Here is a 12192-nt window from a genome sequence, read left to right as displayed (position 1 = left end):
TGTTCTTAGAAACAGGCAGGAGGCCTGGGCGGGGACCGGGGTGTGTCCTGGCGGGAGGACCTGCTCACAGACCCCCCCCCCCCCCCCAGAGGCCGCGGACTGGCTTCTGCGTCCTGTGTGCGGGCCTGGGCGTCTCAGCTTTCTTCTCTCTTCCCTGGTAACACCCTCAGGTTTGCTCTCCCCAGCTGCTGCTCTTTAAGAGACCAAGTCACAGGGTCAGGGTCAGGGCCAGGGCCAGGGCGGGGCTGTGGCTCTCTCCTCCCCGCACGAGGCCTCTGCTGCTTCCCTGGCCTCGGGAGGGCTCCACCTGTTTGCTCGGGCGTCTCCTCTGATTGCACCTGTTTCATGGAATCCTCCTCTCTCGTAGGGGAGGGTGCAAAGCAGGTGATGCCCGAGGACCTCCAGGGCATCTGGGTGGGCGGAGGGCATCGTGCCCGTTGCCCCGTGGGCTCTGCTCCTAAAGCCGTGGTCAGCAAACTGCGGCTCGCGAGCCACATGCGGCTCTGTGGCCCCTTGAGTGTGGCTCTTCCCAAGCCTTAGGAGGACCCTAATTAATAACAATGTACCTACCTATATAGTTTAAGTTTAAAAAATTTGGCTCTCAAGAGAAATGTCAGTCGTTGTACTGTTGATATTTGGCTCTGTTGACTAAAGAGTTTGCCGACCACTGTCCTAAAGGGACCACTGCGGGAGCCTCCTGGTGGAGGAAGCCCCCCACAGCCCGGACCTTGACTCTGGGGATACGTCGGCCATCTCCCTTGTGTTCTCTCAGAGCAGAACTCTGCCTGCCGGCCAGACCCAGTCCCTGCTCCCGCAGCCCCTGCCTGTGGGTCCCAGCCCCGCCGTGTGCCCAGCCCAGGTGGACGCAGTGAGGCTCACAGGCAGCCTGATGGCGCTCCTCTCCCGGCTCAGCCCAGACGCTGTCACGCGACCTTATTCTGAGGGTTGGCAGAACTGGGGGCACACCTTTTCAGATGAAAGTGCCAGCCCAGAGAGACCGTTTATCCAGAACAGACTCCTGTCTGCGGCCCTGAGAACCATTCCCCTACCTGCGGCCTTGGGCGCTGATGGGCCCTGACCGGGAATCGAACTGTGACCTTCTGGTTCATAGGTTGACGCTCAACCACTGAGCCACGTCGGCCGTAGTTAAAAGACAATTTATTGGATCAGCTCACCCAGTGCACGTGGAGCGCAGACGGTGCCGATGAGGGGGGTGGGGTGGGGTGAGGTGGCGGGAAGGTGCGTGCCCCAGGCCTCAGGTGTCAGCCCATCTGTTTCCCTTCTTTGTAGGACTGACAAGTCGACCCCACTGATCAGCAAAGGCCAGCCGCGAGGCCCTGGTAACGCTTTCATTTGGGGCTGGGCTTTCCTTCCGCTAGGTGAGTGGGAGTGGGGGCAGGGTCCGGGGTGGCAGCCCTGTGTGAGGGCCCGGCTGCCCCACCAGCTGCCCCCCTGCCCCCTCCCAGCTGCCCCCCTGCCCCCGTGGAGCCTCTGAAGCTCCCCGTCCTGGGTCCTGCGGCTGCTGGGGGTGGGAGGGCCAAGAGCCCCCCCATCTGTCCCTCTGTGACACCCGCACACCTACTGAGGGTGCATGGAGGTCACAGGCTGGTTGGCGTGGGGGACTTTTCCCTCAACAGATGAGAACGTTTCAGGAACCCTGCCTTGAGGCCCGACACCGGCTCTCGCAGTGTGTCTGTCCGGTGGTTGGGGCGGGAGCACACTGCGAGCTGACGCGTTCTGTCCTACAGCAGCGGACGTCTCCGGAACAGAAGCTCTGGGTCCTCTGTCCAACACCCCGGCCCTGCAGCCCCCCGCGCCCATGCCCAGGAAGTCACAGGCGGTAAGCGGTCAGCCCTCCTGCCCGGCCAGAGGGGTGCGGGCTGTGCCCCGAGGGCTCGGAGGAAGCAGGTCTTCCCTGGCTGGGGGATGGGCGGCTTCTTCCTGGGTACCCGGTCTTTGGATCTGGACAGGACGCAACCCAGAGCTCGCCAGCCGGGGGGCTCAGCCCTCTCCTGACGCTCCAGGACACCCCACGCACATCAGCCCCGGCTGCCATGCTCCCGGCTCTCCAAGTGCCCTGGCCCCTGAGCTCCCCTGAGCCGCCCCATCTTTTTTAAAATGTTTTTATTGATTTCAGAGAGAGAGGGAGGGACAGAAACATCAATGATGAGAGAGAATCATGGATGGGCCGCCTCCTGCATCCCGGGCACATGCCCCGACCGGGAATCGAGCTGTGACCTCCTGGTTCATGGGTCGATGCTCTACCATTGAACCACACTGGCCGGGCTGGGCCACCCCATCCTGACAAACCTGTGGCTCCCAGGTCTCTGCCCAGGAGCTGGTGCCGCCTGCTCACTGACCTCTGACCCCTCCCCTTCTGCACCCAGGCCAAGCTGAAGCCCAAGCGGGTGAAAGCCCTCTACAACTGCGTGGCCGACAACCCAGACGAGCTGACGTTCTCCGAAGGGGACGTGATCATCGTGGACGGGGAAGAGGACCAAGAGTGGTGGGTGAGTCGGGGCTGAATCCCTGCCCACCTGGCCCGAGGTCTGCCACGTGAGGCCCTCCGTGCCCGCGTGTCCTCAGGCCTGCGGGCCGCTGGGCAAATGAAGAAAGGTATAAAGACAGCAAGTGCACCATGATCTCAGCCCCGCCCCAGAAAACATTCTGATTTTCTTTTCGACTCTTACTTACCTGCATAATTCACATCGTTGAGGTCAGACGTGATGTGTAACTTATGTGATTTACCCAGAGCAAGAAGGAGCGGATTTATTGGTCTTCGTGAATGCATGGCTACGTTCAAACAGGGCCAGTTCACATACTCCTGACGCTCGATTTCTTCATCCATTAAAGGGGAAAATATGGCAAGCCTGTCTGTCACCCCTAAGACCGCCAGGACACAGTGGTGAGGGCTCCGCGGACAGAGCCCTCTAAGGGAGAGCCTTGTGGAAAGTGGGCCGGGCTCTGCGAGGGAAAGCAGTTTGGGTGTCTTACCCAAGTGATTCCTTCCCAGCAGAGATTCTTCTGAACAATATTTTCTTCTCCAGATGGTGCAGTGCCCTTCCGAGTCCCCAGCAGCTGGGAGTTTTGTAACCACCCAAACGTTTGTTCTTTCAGATCGGCCACCTCGATGGAGACCCCAGCCGCAAAGGGGCGTTTCCCGTGTCTTTTGTGCACTTTATCGTGGACTGAATCGCTACTGAACAAGCACCCTTAGCAGCGACGTTCCTGTTCGTCATTGGTACCCGCGCTCTTGCCAGAAACCAGTTTCAGGAACTGTAGGCCCACTTGCTTGAATGCCACTCACCGTTCTGTTTTTAAAACTCACAGGCAATTTCTATCTACAAATGGATCGTTTTTTATAATTTGTGATTTTCATGAAACACGGCTCTACTTTTATTAGGAAAAACTGAATTGCCTAAAAGGTGAGCTAAAAAGCTATTTTAACTACACAGTCAAGATCCCGAATCGACAGAATTAGCGGAACCCGATTCGAGGACCGGAAATTCTGCCTGCTCTCCTTGGCCCGATGACGACGTCGGTGCTCGCCAGCTGCTTGTTGTTTAGGAGGCTACATGCTATCAGTTCCCCTTTAGAGACCTTTTAAAAATGCCTTCTTAAGATTTCCCTTGAAAGCCACCCAGTGTTCAGTTGAAGCCACTTGGAAATGGACACTAGCATTGTACACTCCAACCCTGATGTGTGAGGGTGCGGCGCTCCTTGTGTTCTGCATGTGTGTGTCACCTGTTGTGAACAGTCCATCCTCCCTAACAAGACTGCCAATAGCCGATTGTGGCGCACGACATAACAGTTCATTCGGTTCCAGGGCGGGTGACACTGCGTTTCCTGAGTTCGGTTAAAAACTGACGACGATGGATTGCAAAGGGGTTCTCCCCACTCGCTTGGATGCTCTAGGTGTTTGGGGAACGGCCTTCCTGAGCTCCCTCCATTGCACAGGTAGCCCGCGTGCGGCCCCGCTGTTGCCACCCACTTGTTTCCCAGAGTGTGCCCGCCTTCTCTTCTCGCCTGAGAACGCCCCAGTCTAGTGTCTGGTATTTATATCCCACGCCAATAGGTTGGTGGTTACACTGTCTTGACATTTAATCTTCCTTCCTTGGTAGCCAAGCGCATATCAGAAACCCGTAGGCCCCGGGAATGAAACACGCCCGGACATCCCAGTTTCTCTAAGCGTCATATCGTTCTTACACTTAAGCTCCTGGGGCTAGGGGGTTAGGTTGTATGTGATCAAATCAACTCATTAGTTTGATGAACTCGACTGTCATACCTCTACCTAGTCATTGAGCGTGTTCACGGGAGGATGTGGGAAACGCCGGCTCTGTGAGGAGAAACGGGCGGAAGCGCCCACCTGGCTTTTTACCGCCAGCCCAGGCCTGAGCCGCAGTGCAGGCTCGGAGAGGAGAGCGGGGCGGCGGCGCCTTGGAGCGGAGCAGCCCGGGTCACGCGGGTCCTTGTAAGTGTAGGATGTTTGCTTTTGTTTGTGATTGTGTTGTTTTTCGTTGCTATTCTAAAGGAAGACAGAACTGGAATGTTTTATGATGTATGCCCATTGCTCTTTGCCTGTCACAGTTCCAGGTAAAGTGTGTTAGCTGTATAATTAGTCTTATTTTTAAAGCACTACATCTCTTTTCACTGATTGTTAGCTTCTGTTGTTTGAACCCTCCATTTAGTTAACTTTCTCGCAGATTTAAGGAAGTGAACGGATGTGTTTTTTGCACCACGCACTTACTTTAACACAGTCCCCCCACATCTGCCTCTTACAATCCGCCTTTGACTCCTCGGTGCCACTATGTGAGAATTAAATACCACTCCCAATCTAATGTCCCAGGCTCGCTGGGACAGACATCCAGGAAATACTTTCCAGGCTACAGTTTGGTGGTGCTATTGTGCATAATGGATATGACTCTTGTCAGAGGAGAAATCATCAACTTCCCTGCTGATAGCCTTTCCTACTTATTTGCTCTCTGCAAATAAATTTAAAAAGTGAGAGAAAGGAAAGCGTTGTAGATATCTATTTATATTCCAGGTTTATGTTTCATGAACTTCGCTACGGGATCCTGGCATTGTGTGTGCCCCTGGTCAGGTCTGACTGCAGGCATGAGGACTGGGAAACAGGCAGACCCCGTGTGCTCTGCTGAGGGTGGGCACTGCCACATGCAGCTGGAAATGCTCGGAGATGTATGATACTCGATTCATCCACTCGATTCCTTTGGTCTAGTTGCAGCGCAACTGTACATATTGTATAACCTAAATCCTTATTTTCATTGTCCTCGATGCGGTGATTTATACCTAGAGCATGTTAATAAGTCTACTCTTCTTGGTGACTAGTCATTTGACTAGAAAAAATAAAATACTTTTAAATGGACATGGGCTTGAGATTTGTTTTTAACCCTTCAAGCTGTGTGTGGAAAACAGCCCTTCACTAACTAGCCCGCTGTACATGAGCGTCTTTAGTCTCGATATTTTAACACGTGCGGTTCTGTCCACTCAGGTGAAGGTGGAGGCTGACTGGCATGTCATCCTGACGACAGACTTTTAAAGTTTTACCTCTTGTGTCGAGTGGGCAGCGGCGCGTCCCCAGGCCAGAGCGCTGAGCCAGAAAGACCACCGTCCTGGGGAGGCCAGAGCAGCGGCCTTGGGCTCCCTCTGCAGGTTCTCGACCTTTATTGCTCACCGAGTGCACCTCCCGGACCCTTAAGGGGTTAAGCTCATTTGTGTTTAAAAGCAACAAATGAGGTTTCTTTCTTAGTCCCAATGTAACTTCGCTGAGTTAACTCACTGTTAATAAGACACATTTTAATAGAAAAACAGAACATCTAGAACAAGGGTCACTTCATACGTTCATGCTAGTTCAGCGCTGCAGACTGAAAACCAGTTCAGAAAACAGCCGATCTTCCTCCTGCGACGGCGATCCGCTCGGCAGACTCACGCCTTCTCGGCCGTCAGCACGGAGTCGAAAGCGGTGGACAGGACCTTGCAGATGGCCTGTGCTTGTTCCTACGTTGAGCGAAAGGCACAGGAAGGAAGTTCACAATCTGCCCCTGACCTTCACCCGACCAGCACAGGTATGAACCTGCCCCTTACGCTTCTCACCCCACGCGTGACATTGCCGGCTTGGACCACTGCCAGCCAGGAAGGCCACGCCAGGAAAAGCAGGGCCCCTGCCCCAGAGGACCCCCTCCCCCCCTCTGCTGTGTGTGCACCCTGAACCTCTGACCCGCACACGGTCGCCTGCAGGAGGCCCGGACAGCAGGCTGACGGCCACGTGTGCGCGTATGCCGGGGTCAGACACGTGGAGAGCGTCTTGCAGCCTCTGGTTTTCCGACTGTTTGGCGAGTGAGAGAACCACGGAGACTGAAGCTCACCAGGCTGCTGCACTGGTACACCCACAGGCTGACCTCCTCGTTGCTGGCATCGGTGGTCTTCAGCGCCAGCAGGCTCTTCCCCGCCCCCAGGCCGTCGTCGTAGCACACCATCCGGATGATCAGGTAGAGGGCGTGCCGGTGCAGCACGTCCTGCAGCGGGAGGAGAGACCGTGATGGCGCGCGCGCGCGCGTCTCCATCCCTAAGGACACCCTTTCCCCTGCACAAGTTTTCTGTGAGGCTTGGAAACACAAGATCAGGTTTCCGCCCAAAGGGCATCCCAGTCGCTCAGCCCCGGGGTTACCCCTGGCCCCTTAGACTCCAGAAAGACAGGAGTCAGGCGACCCAAGTTCACCACTCAGTCCTCCCCGCCCAGCCCCCAGCTGGCGGCCCTCCTGAACTGGCAGGGGATGGGGTTCCAAGTTAACAGGCCTGTGGACAGCAGAGGTGCTGGCCTGGGCCCCACCACACAGGAGCGCCAAAGGGAAGCTCCCTCCACCCACCCTAAGAAACGGGCGGCTTTTTGGACCAGAGGCCAGGCACGTGCCAAACCCCCGGCTCTGCAGACAGGAGCAGGCCAGCGGCCAGTGGCCCTGACCCCCCCCCCCGCCCCCACACCCCAGACATCCTTCCTGATCACGTACATACTGATCGGGTGTGGATACTTTGATGCCGTACTTGGAAACGCCCATAATCACTTCTTCCTCCAGGGGAACGAAAGGCAGCTTCCCATCTTGCTGTAGGTAAAAGCAGGGACGGGCGCGCACTCAAAACCGTGACCGTAAACCCGCCTTAGGACCTGGCTCACAGACCCCAAGCTCTTTAAAGAACGCAGCGCACACAGCAGCGCAGCAAGAACGTCTCTCCAAAGAGGCAGAAACTGCCCCCCCCCCCTTTTTTTTACAGCCAACAAATGTGAGCAAAATTCAGACCCATGCACTCCAGGGCCTTTTCTCTCCCGCGGGGATTAAGCCTCATTACAGCCTCCGACCCCTCTCCGATCCGGGTGAGGGTTAGTGGCTCACTTAGAAGAAATAGTTCATACTCATGTCAGCACGCGGTCAGGGAGCACACCGCAGGAACCATCTTTCGCAGCCGCGTGATAGCGCACCCAGGGGTCGGCTCTGCCCGGCGCTCCCCGCGCCCCAGGGTTTGGGTGAGGAAACAGTGCTTGATGGACAGGTGCTCGCCCTCCAGCCCATCCATTAGCAGTGTGAGCTCTCTCCGACTGACCGGTTCTCTCCGACACGAGAATGCGGCCTCACTTGTCTCCTCTAACATCAGGTCCCATTGGCATCAGTAGATGCTCCGACTGTAAGTGTTTCAGGGAACCGTTTGCCTACATCGAAGCCACTGTGGTAAAGGAGCAATGCCCACTTGCCTCAGTTCTGGGGTGCTCACAGTGCTGCGGGGACCCCCCCCAGTCACTTCTCACAGTTTAAGGCAGTTCCAGGAATGGAAGGACGGGATAACAGTAATGCTACAGCCAGTGACCGGGACAAGCCCATTTCTCCGGTGACAGGAGTGAGCAGTCCATCGGAAGGAAAAGAAGCCTAGTGTGGTCTGGGGAAACACGAGCAATCTCCCAGCGTCACAGTGACGTTAGTTGGCGCGTTGTAGGAACCACTATATTCCACACTAAACCTGGGACACTAACCGTGCTAGCCCGACTGCCAAAGGCTCGGTCTGTGACATGGCAAGTTCGAACGGCGATTTCCTCACCGATGAGACTCCTGAGGACATGAAACAATGACCCCTTGGCCATGGCCTCGGAGAACAGCGGTTCTCAGGCTCCGGCACTGTGGCCTGATAGGGGACCTTCCCTGGCCCGACACCTCCGTTAGGGAGCAGACACGCACTTCCCCTTCCACCTCCTGGGCCTCAGTTCTCACGGAACGGCGGGAATAAGTAGGTGCGCTAGGTCGCCGCTGAAGATGACCGAGGAGCTAACCGAGTCGGCGGAGATCTGGGAAGGGGCAGGCGGCGTTACAGACAAGCCTGTGCATGTCACCCGCCGCGGCTCCGTGCCTCACTGAAACGAGGTGCGTCGGCCCCAGAAAAAGTGAAAAGTCCTGTTTGTGGGAAGGAACGGCTGTTCCCAGGCGACCATGGTCCAGGACCCCTGTGCCTCCGTCACCCACATTGTAACTGTGAGGTAGCCAGGCTTGGGGACAAGCCATGTGTTTCTCCAAAGCCAGAGTTTACGCTCTAGAATCCTATAAACTGGAACATTTTTGTCTTTACCTGGGCAACGTCTATATAATTTATCAGGTCCAGTGGCCCTTCCAGACGTTTTCCTTCAGAGAGTTTCAGTTTCTCAATGGCACCGACGTATCTTATTCGGAATTCCGCACAGGTGTCTGAGTTGTTGTTGCTTTGTCCTAAAGGTGAGCGAAAATTCAGAGTAAGACTTTCCTATCCCCGATCCCTGCCAATAAGAAACGGACTAACAAAAATAAATTTCCTGACATACAGTTTTTTTATAGAATGGGAAAGAACTTAAAATCTCACTAACCTCTTCCTCAGTTACAATATTGCTAAATATGAAAATCTAAATAGGAGTAAATTAATTAATATCTTTCGTTTCAAACAAACGAGAAAGGTGTCAACTAGATAATGATGAGTCCCTTTCTGATGCATAATGACACCATTGTTTTCTGGCTGCTTCTCCCTCTTTACCATGTTAACGATGACCTTGCTTTTCTGATTCAGGAAACCTGCTCTATCTCTACCACTGAACCAGAAAAGGCAATTTGTTTTTAATGCAGAAGGAATAATGCTGGACAGGAAGTCCCTTAACCGATGGTGAAGGATGAAGAAGTGTGCGAGCTATAAAACGTAGTCAATACAAAATCACCAAAATGTTTGTGCTGCTGCCACAGTAAGGAAATAAATACTGTGTGATGACTTGTAGGTGATGTTCATGTAAGAAAGGTGCCCAGCCACATTTCTAATATTTTAAAGGCATCTGGAAGGTAACAGACCTTGTGCTTCTACCATATATTCTATTTTACATCCTATGTTTATTCTCTCCCTGCTCCCAACTTTTACAGATGGACAAGTCTATGATCCTGAAAGAAACAGTGGGAGTTTAGACAGATAAACGTGTATTTCCAAGTAGATACTAGCTGTTGGTAGTTAGAAGCCGTCTTTTAATTTCTAAAGAGCTGCTCATTGCGGTGCCTGCATACATGTCTTCAAGTGTCTGAGAGATGCTACACTTAATCACATGTGCTCCTGGGGCTTACAAGCTGGCGTCTTCTGGGCAAACGGCTCCTTAATCCTTCTCGTCAGCGGGGCATTTGTCCTAAACCCATAAACAATGGGATCCATGGGCTGCCGCCCCATTTCTTAGAAAGCGATTGTGAGACTTCCCAACGGTCACCGCCATGTGCTCTGCAGGCTTTGCTCCAGGACCGTTAAGAGCAGTTTGGCACCTGCCCCGGCCAACGGCTTTCACTAACCACCTCACACACACCCCACAACCCTCATTCCACCAGGTCCTGGGCGTTTCTAAACTCTTGTCAAAAATGGCAGAGGAGAGAAAGAAACTCAAACACACCAGAACTCGTGCCACCGGATGAAACGGTGTGAGCCTCAGAGGACGCATGACCCCGCCCTTCCTGTACCTGAGCTTTTGGTGGAGTCCGTGTCCAGGCTGGCCACCGTGCTGGACCGAGAAAGGCCCCCGAGGCTGGAGTCCACAGACTGAGAAATTAGAAGCAAACCAGCATTTAATCATAATTAGAGGCACTGTCTTCTGTCAAGTTCTCTACCGAACACTCAGACTATGTATCATAGCTGAATGAATACATAACCCCAGCTGCTCTCCCGTAGCAGTCCCGGGTAAAGGCGCTGTCCCCACGGCCGACCTCAATCAGAGCCAGTGCCTCTGCCTCCTTACAGACACCTGATACTTACCTCGTATGTGCAAATCTACACCTGGCTTCCCCTTATCTCCGCTGGCCCCGCGGAGCACCCTGCTGAAGAAGTGAGCGGCGACCGGAGAGGTGCAGCGATTTACCCAGGGTCACGCCTCCACCATACCCCAGACCTCCCATCCCGGCAGGGCTCCTGGGCCCCACCCCAGCGCTTCCGGAAAATCCCAGCCTGCACCAGCCCACACGCAGGCTGGCAGGCCAGAACACCCATGTGAGCTGCAAAGGAACCCCAGCAACACTGCCAAGCAAAATACAAAGCAGCATACGCGTTAGTGCGGAACTACAGCTACACGCACACACCACGACCCCTACGATTCAAGGAGGGCAGCCCCCTTAATTGCATGCAATTTCTATCACATTAAAAAAAAATTTAAAAAGCGGTGTTTGTTTCTACAAGATCATTTACAGGTCCTGTCCCACCTTGGTTAGTGGATTTAGGGATTTCAGAAAGTCTACCGAGACCAAATGAAATCAAGCACAGAATGTGTCTCTACTGAAAAAAAAAAAAAAAAAGGTGACTGTTAGAACACCCCTCGTTCGAAGGCTACACGCGCAGGCCTGCCAGGTTAGCATCCTCCGTGCACCTCAGCAGAGACCGAATCCGCAGCGCCCGCCCCTACCTTGCTCTTAGTACTGATCTCACTACTTTGGGAGCTGCTACTACTGTGCCGCTTTTTGCCTTTCCGAAACATGGTCACTACGGCGTGGTCCAGGCGCTCCCCTAGGAAAACAAACGTCCCGTTATACCAGGAAGAGCAGCTTTAAACCACTTCATGCAGAACAGGCATAGACACTATCCCTTCCCCTCGCTGGGAAATGTTGGCGCTCACAATGTGGGTGCTATCCTTATTTCCACTGTTTCTTTCTGAATTCTAAAAACCTAACCCCAAAGGGGCAGACACCTTGTCATCCCTGCAGGTGTCGTCCCTACAGGCACTGTTTTCGGAAGCAACGGACAGATGCCATTTAACTCTCAAAATACTTGAGCGCCTCGCTTCTCGTTCATCAATTCCAGACACTGCGGCGCGGTGCGCGTCCTGCAAACGGCAGGGCGGGGCCCGGGAGACAGTGCGGGTGCCCATCCAGGCGGCGGCGGTGCCCATCCAGGCGGTGGGGCGCAGCCCCTTTAAACGCGGCCCCAGGACCACCCCGGTGGGCGGGGCCAAGCCTGGGACCGCCAGGCCGGACTCCGAGCCCCCCGGCCCCCAGCCGCCTCCCGCGCTCCCCGCCGGCGCGGTGCCCGCCACGCGCGGGGGGCGCAGGACGACAGACGGCGAACAAGGCCGGCGCCTCCCTGGGCCTGAGCGGCAGAGACACAGACGGGCGCCAGCGCGGAAAGCGGGTGCGCTTCGGCCCCGCAAAGCAGAGCCGGACACGGAGGGCGGCCCCGCGCCCCTCCCACGCGCGCCACCGTGGCCACTGGAGCTGCGGTCCCCGCCCAGACAAGAATGGGTCACCCCGGGCACCGCATCCTCCCGCAGGCCCCGGCCCGCTCCCCGGCTCCGCCGCCCGTCACGCGCCGCCTCGGGGCCTGGATTCCCGACCAGGGAGGGCGGGTCCCCGTAGACACCGCGGCCTCACCCATCCGCCCCGCCGCCGGCCCCCCTCGGGGCTCGCGGTCCCGGCCGGGCTCCGCCCAGGCGCGGCGAGGGCCGGGCCCTCACCTCACAGCCGCTGGCCCATCCCTGGGGTCGTCTGCGGTCGGACACCCAGCGCCTCGCCGCCCGCGCGGGGGCAGCCGCTCCCGCTCCCGCTCCCGATTCCAGCGCCAGCTTTTCCGGTCCCCTGGCCCCGCCCACCAGGCCCGCCTCCGAGACCTCGCGCAGGCGCACTCCTGGCCCCGCCCCAGGTCTCTGGACTCCGAGTGGGG

General features: G+C 55.9%; 2 protein-coding genes across 11 annotated transcripts in view; one reads left to right on the top strand and one right to left on the bottom strand.

The window, feature by feature from the left end:
• ASAP2 (ArfGAP with SH3 domain, ankyrin repeat and PH domain 2) overlaps window positions 1–5383 on the top strand; it is a 91459-nt gene extending 86076 nt beyond the window's left edge. For 5 of the 8 annotated variants that reach the window (XM_059660570.1, XM_059660568.1, XM_059660573.1 and 2 more), the window contains 4 exons: window positions 1291–1340; window positions 1749–1840; window positions 2388–2510; window positions 3118–5383. In XM_059660570.1, coding sequence (XP_059516553.1) covers window positions 1291–1340; window positions 1749–1840; window positions 2388–2510; window positions 3118–3192 — 340 coding nt within the window. In that variant the 3' untranslated portion in view covers window positions 3193–5383. The remainder of the gene's footprint in view (window positions 1–1290; window positions 1341–1748; window positions 1841–2387; window positions 2511–3117) is intronic. The other 3 variants (XM_059660569.1, XM_059660574.1, XM_059660572.1) reach the window with 1 other exon arrangement.
• A 410-nt stretch (window positions 5384–5793) lies between these two features.
• ITGB1BP1 (integrin subunit beta 1 binding protein 1) lies at window positions 5794–12126 on the bottom strand. 3 transcript variants are annotated; one of them, XM_059660586.1, is made up of 7 exons: window positions 11987–12126; window positions 10943–11043; window positions 10011–10089; window positions 8626–8762; window positions 7026–7118; window positions 6384–6533; window positions 5794–6015 (listed from the first exon to the last, which is right to left on the bottom strand). In XM_059660586.1, the coding sequence occupies exons 2-7, from the start codon at window positions 11012–11014 to the stop codon at window positions 5944–5946; spliced, it is 603 nt and encodes a 200-aa protein (XP_059516569.1). In that variant the 5' UTR covers window positions 11015–11043; window positions 11987–12126; the 3' UTR covers window positions 5794–5943. The 3 variants fall into 3 exon arrangements, with proteins under 3 accessions (XP_059516569.1, XP_059516570.1, XP_059516572.1); XM_059660587.1 differs by lacking the exon at window positions 11987–12126 and adding an exon at window positions 11780–11801; XM_059660589.1 differs by lacking the exon at window positions 6384–6533.
• Between the last annotated feature and the right edge of the window lie 66 nt (window positions 12127–12192).

The sequence above is a fragment of the Myotis daubentonii genome, chromosome 12 (genome assembly GCF_963259705.1).
Source record: "Myotis daubentonii chromosome 12, mMyoDau2.1, whole genome shotgun sequence".
In the NCBI taxonomy this organism is placed as follows: Eukaryota; Metazoa; Chordata; class Mammalia; order Chiroptera; family Vespertilionidae; genus Myotis; species Myotis daubentonii.
The sequence above is the reverse complement of the archived record's forward strand: the minus strand, read 5'-3'. Positions and strand labels throughout refer to the sequence as shown.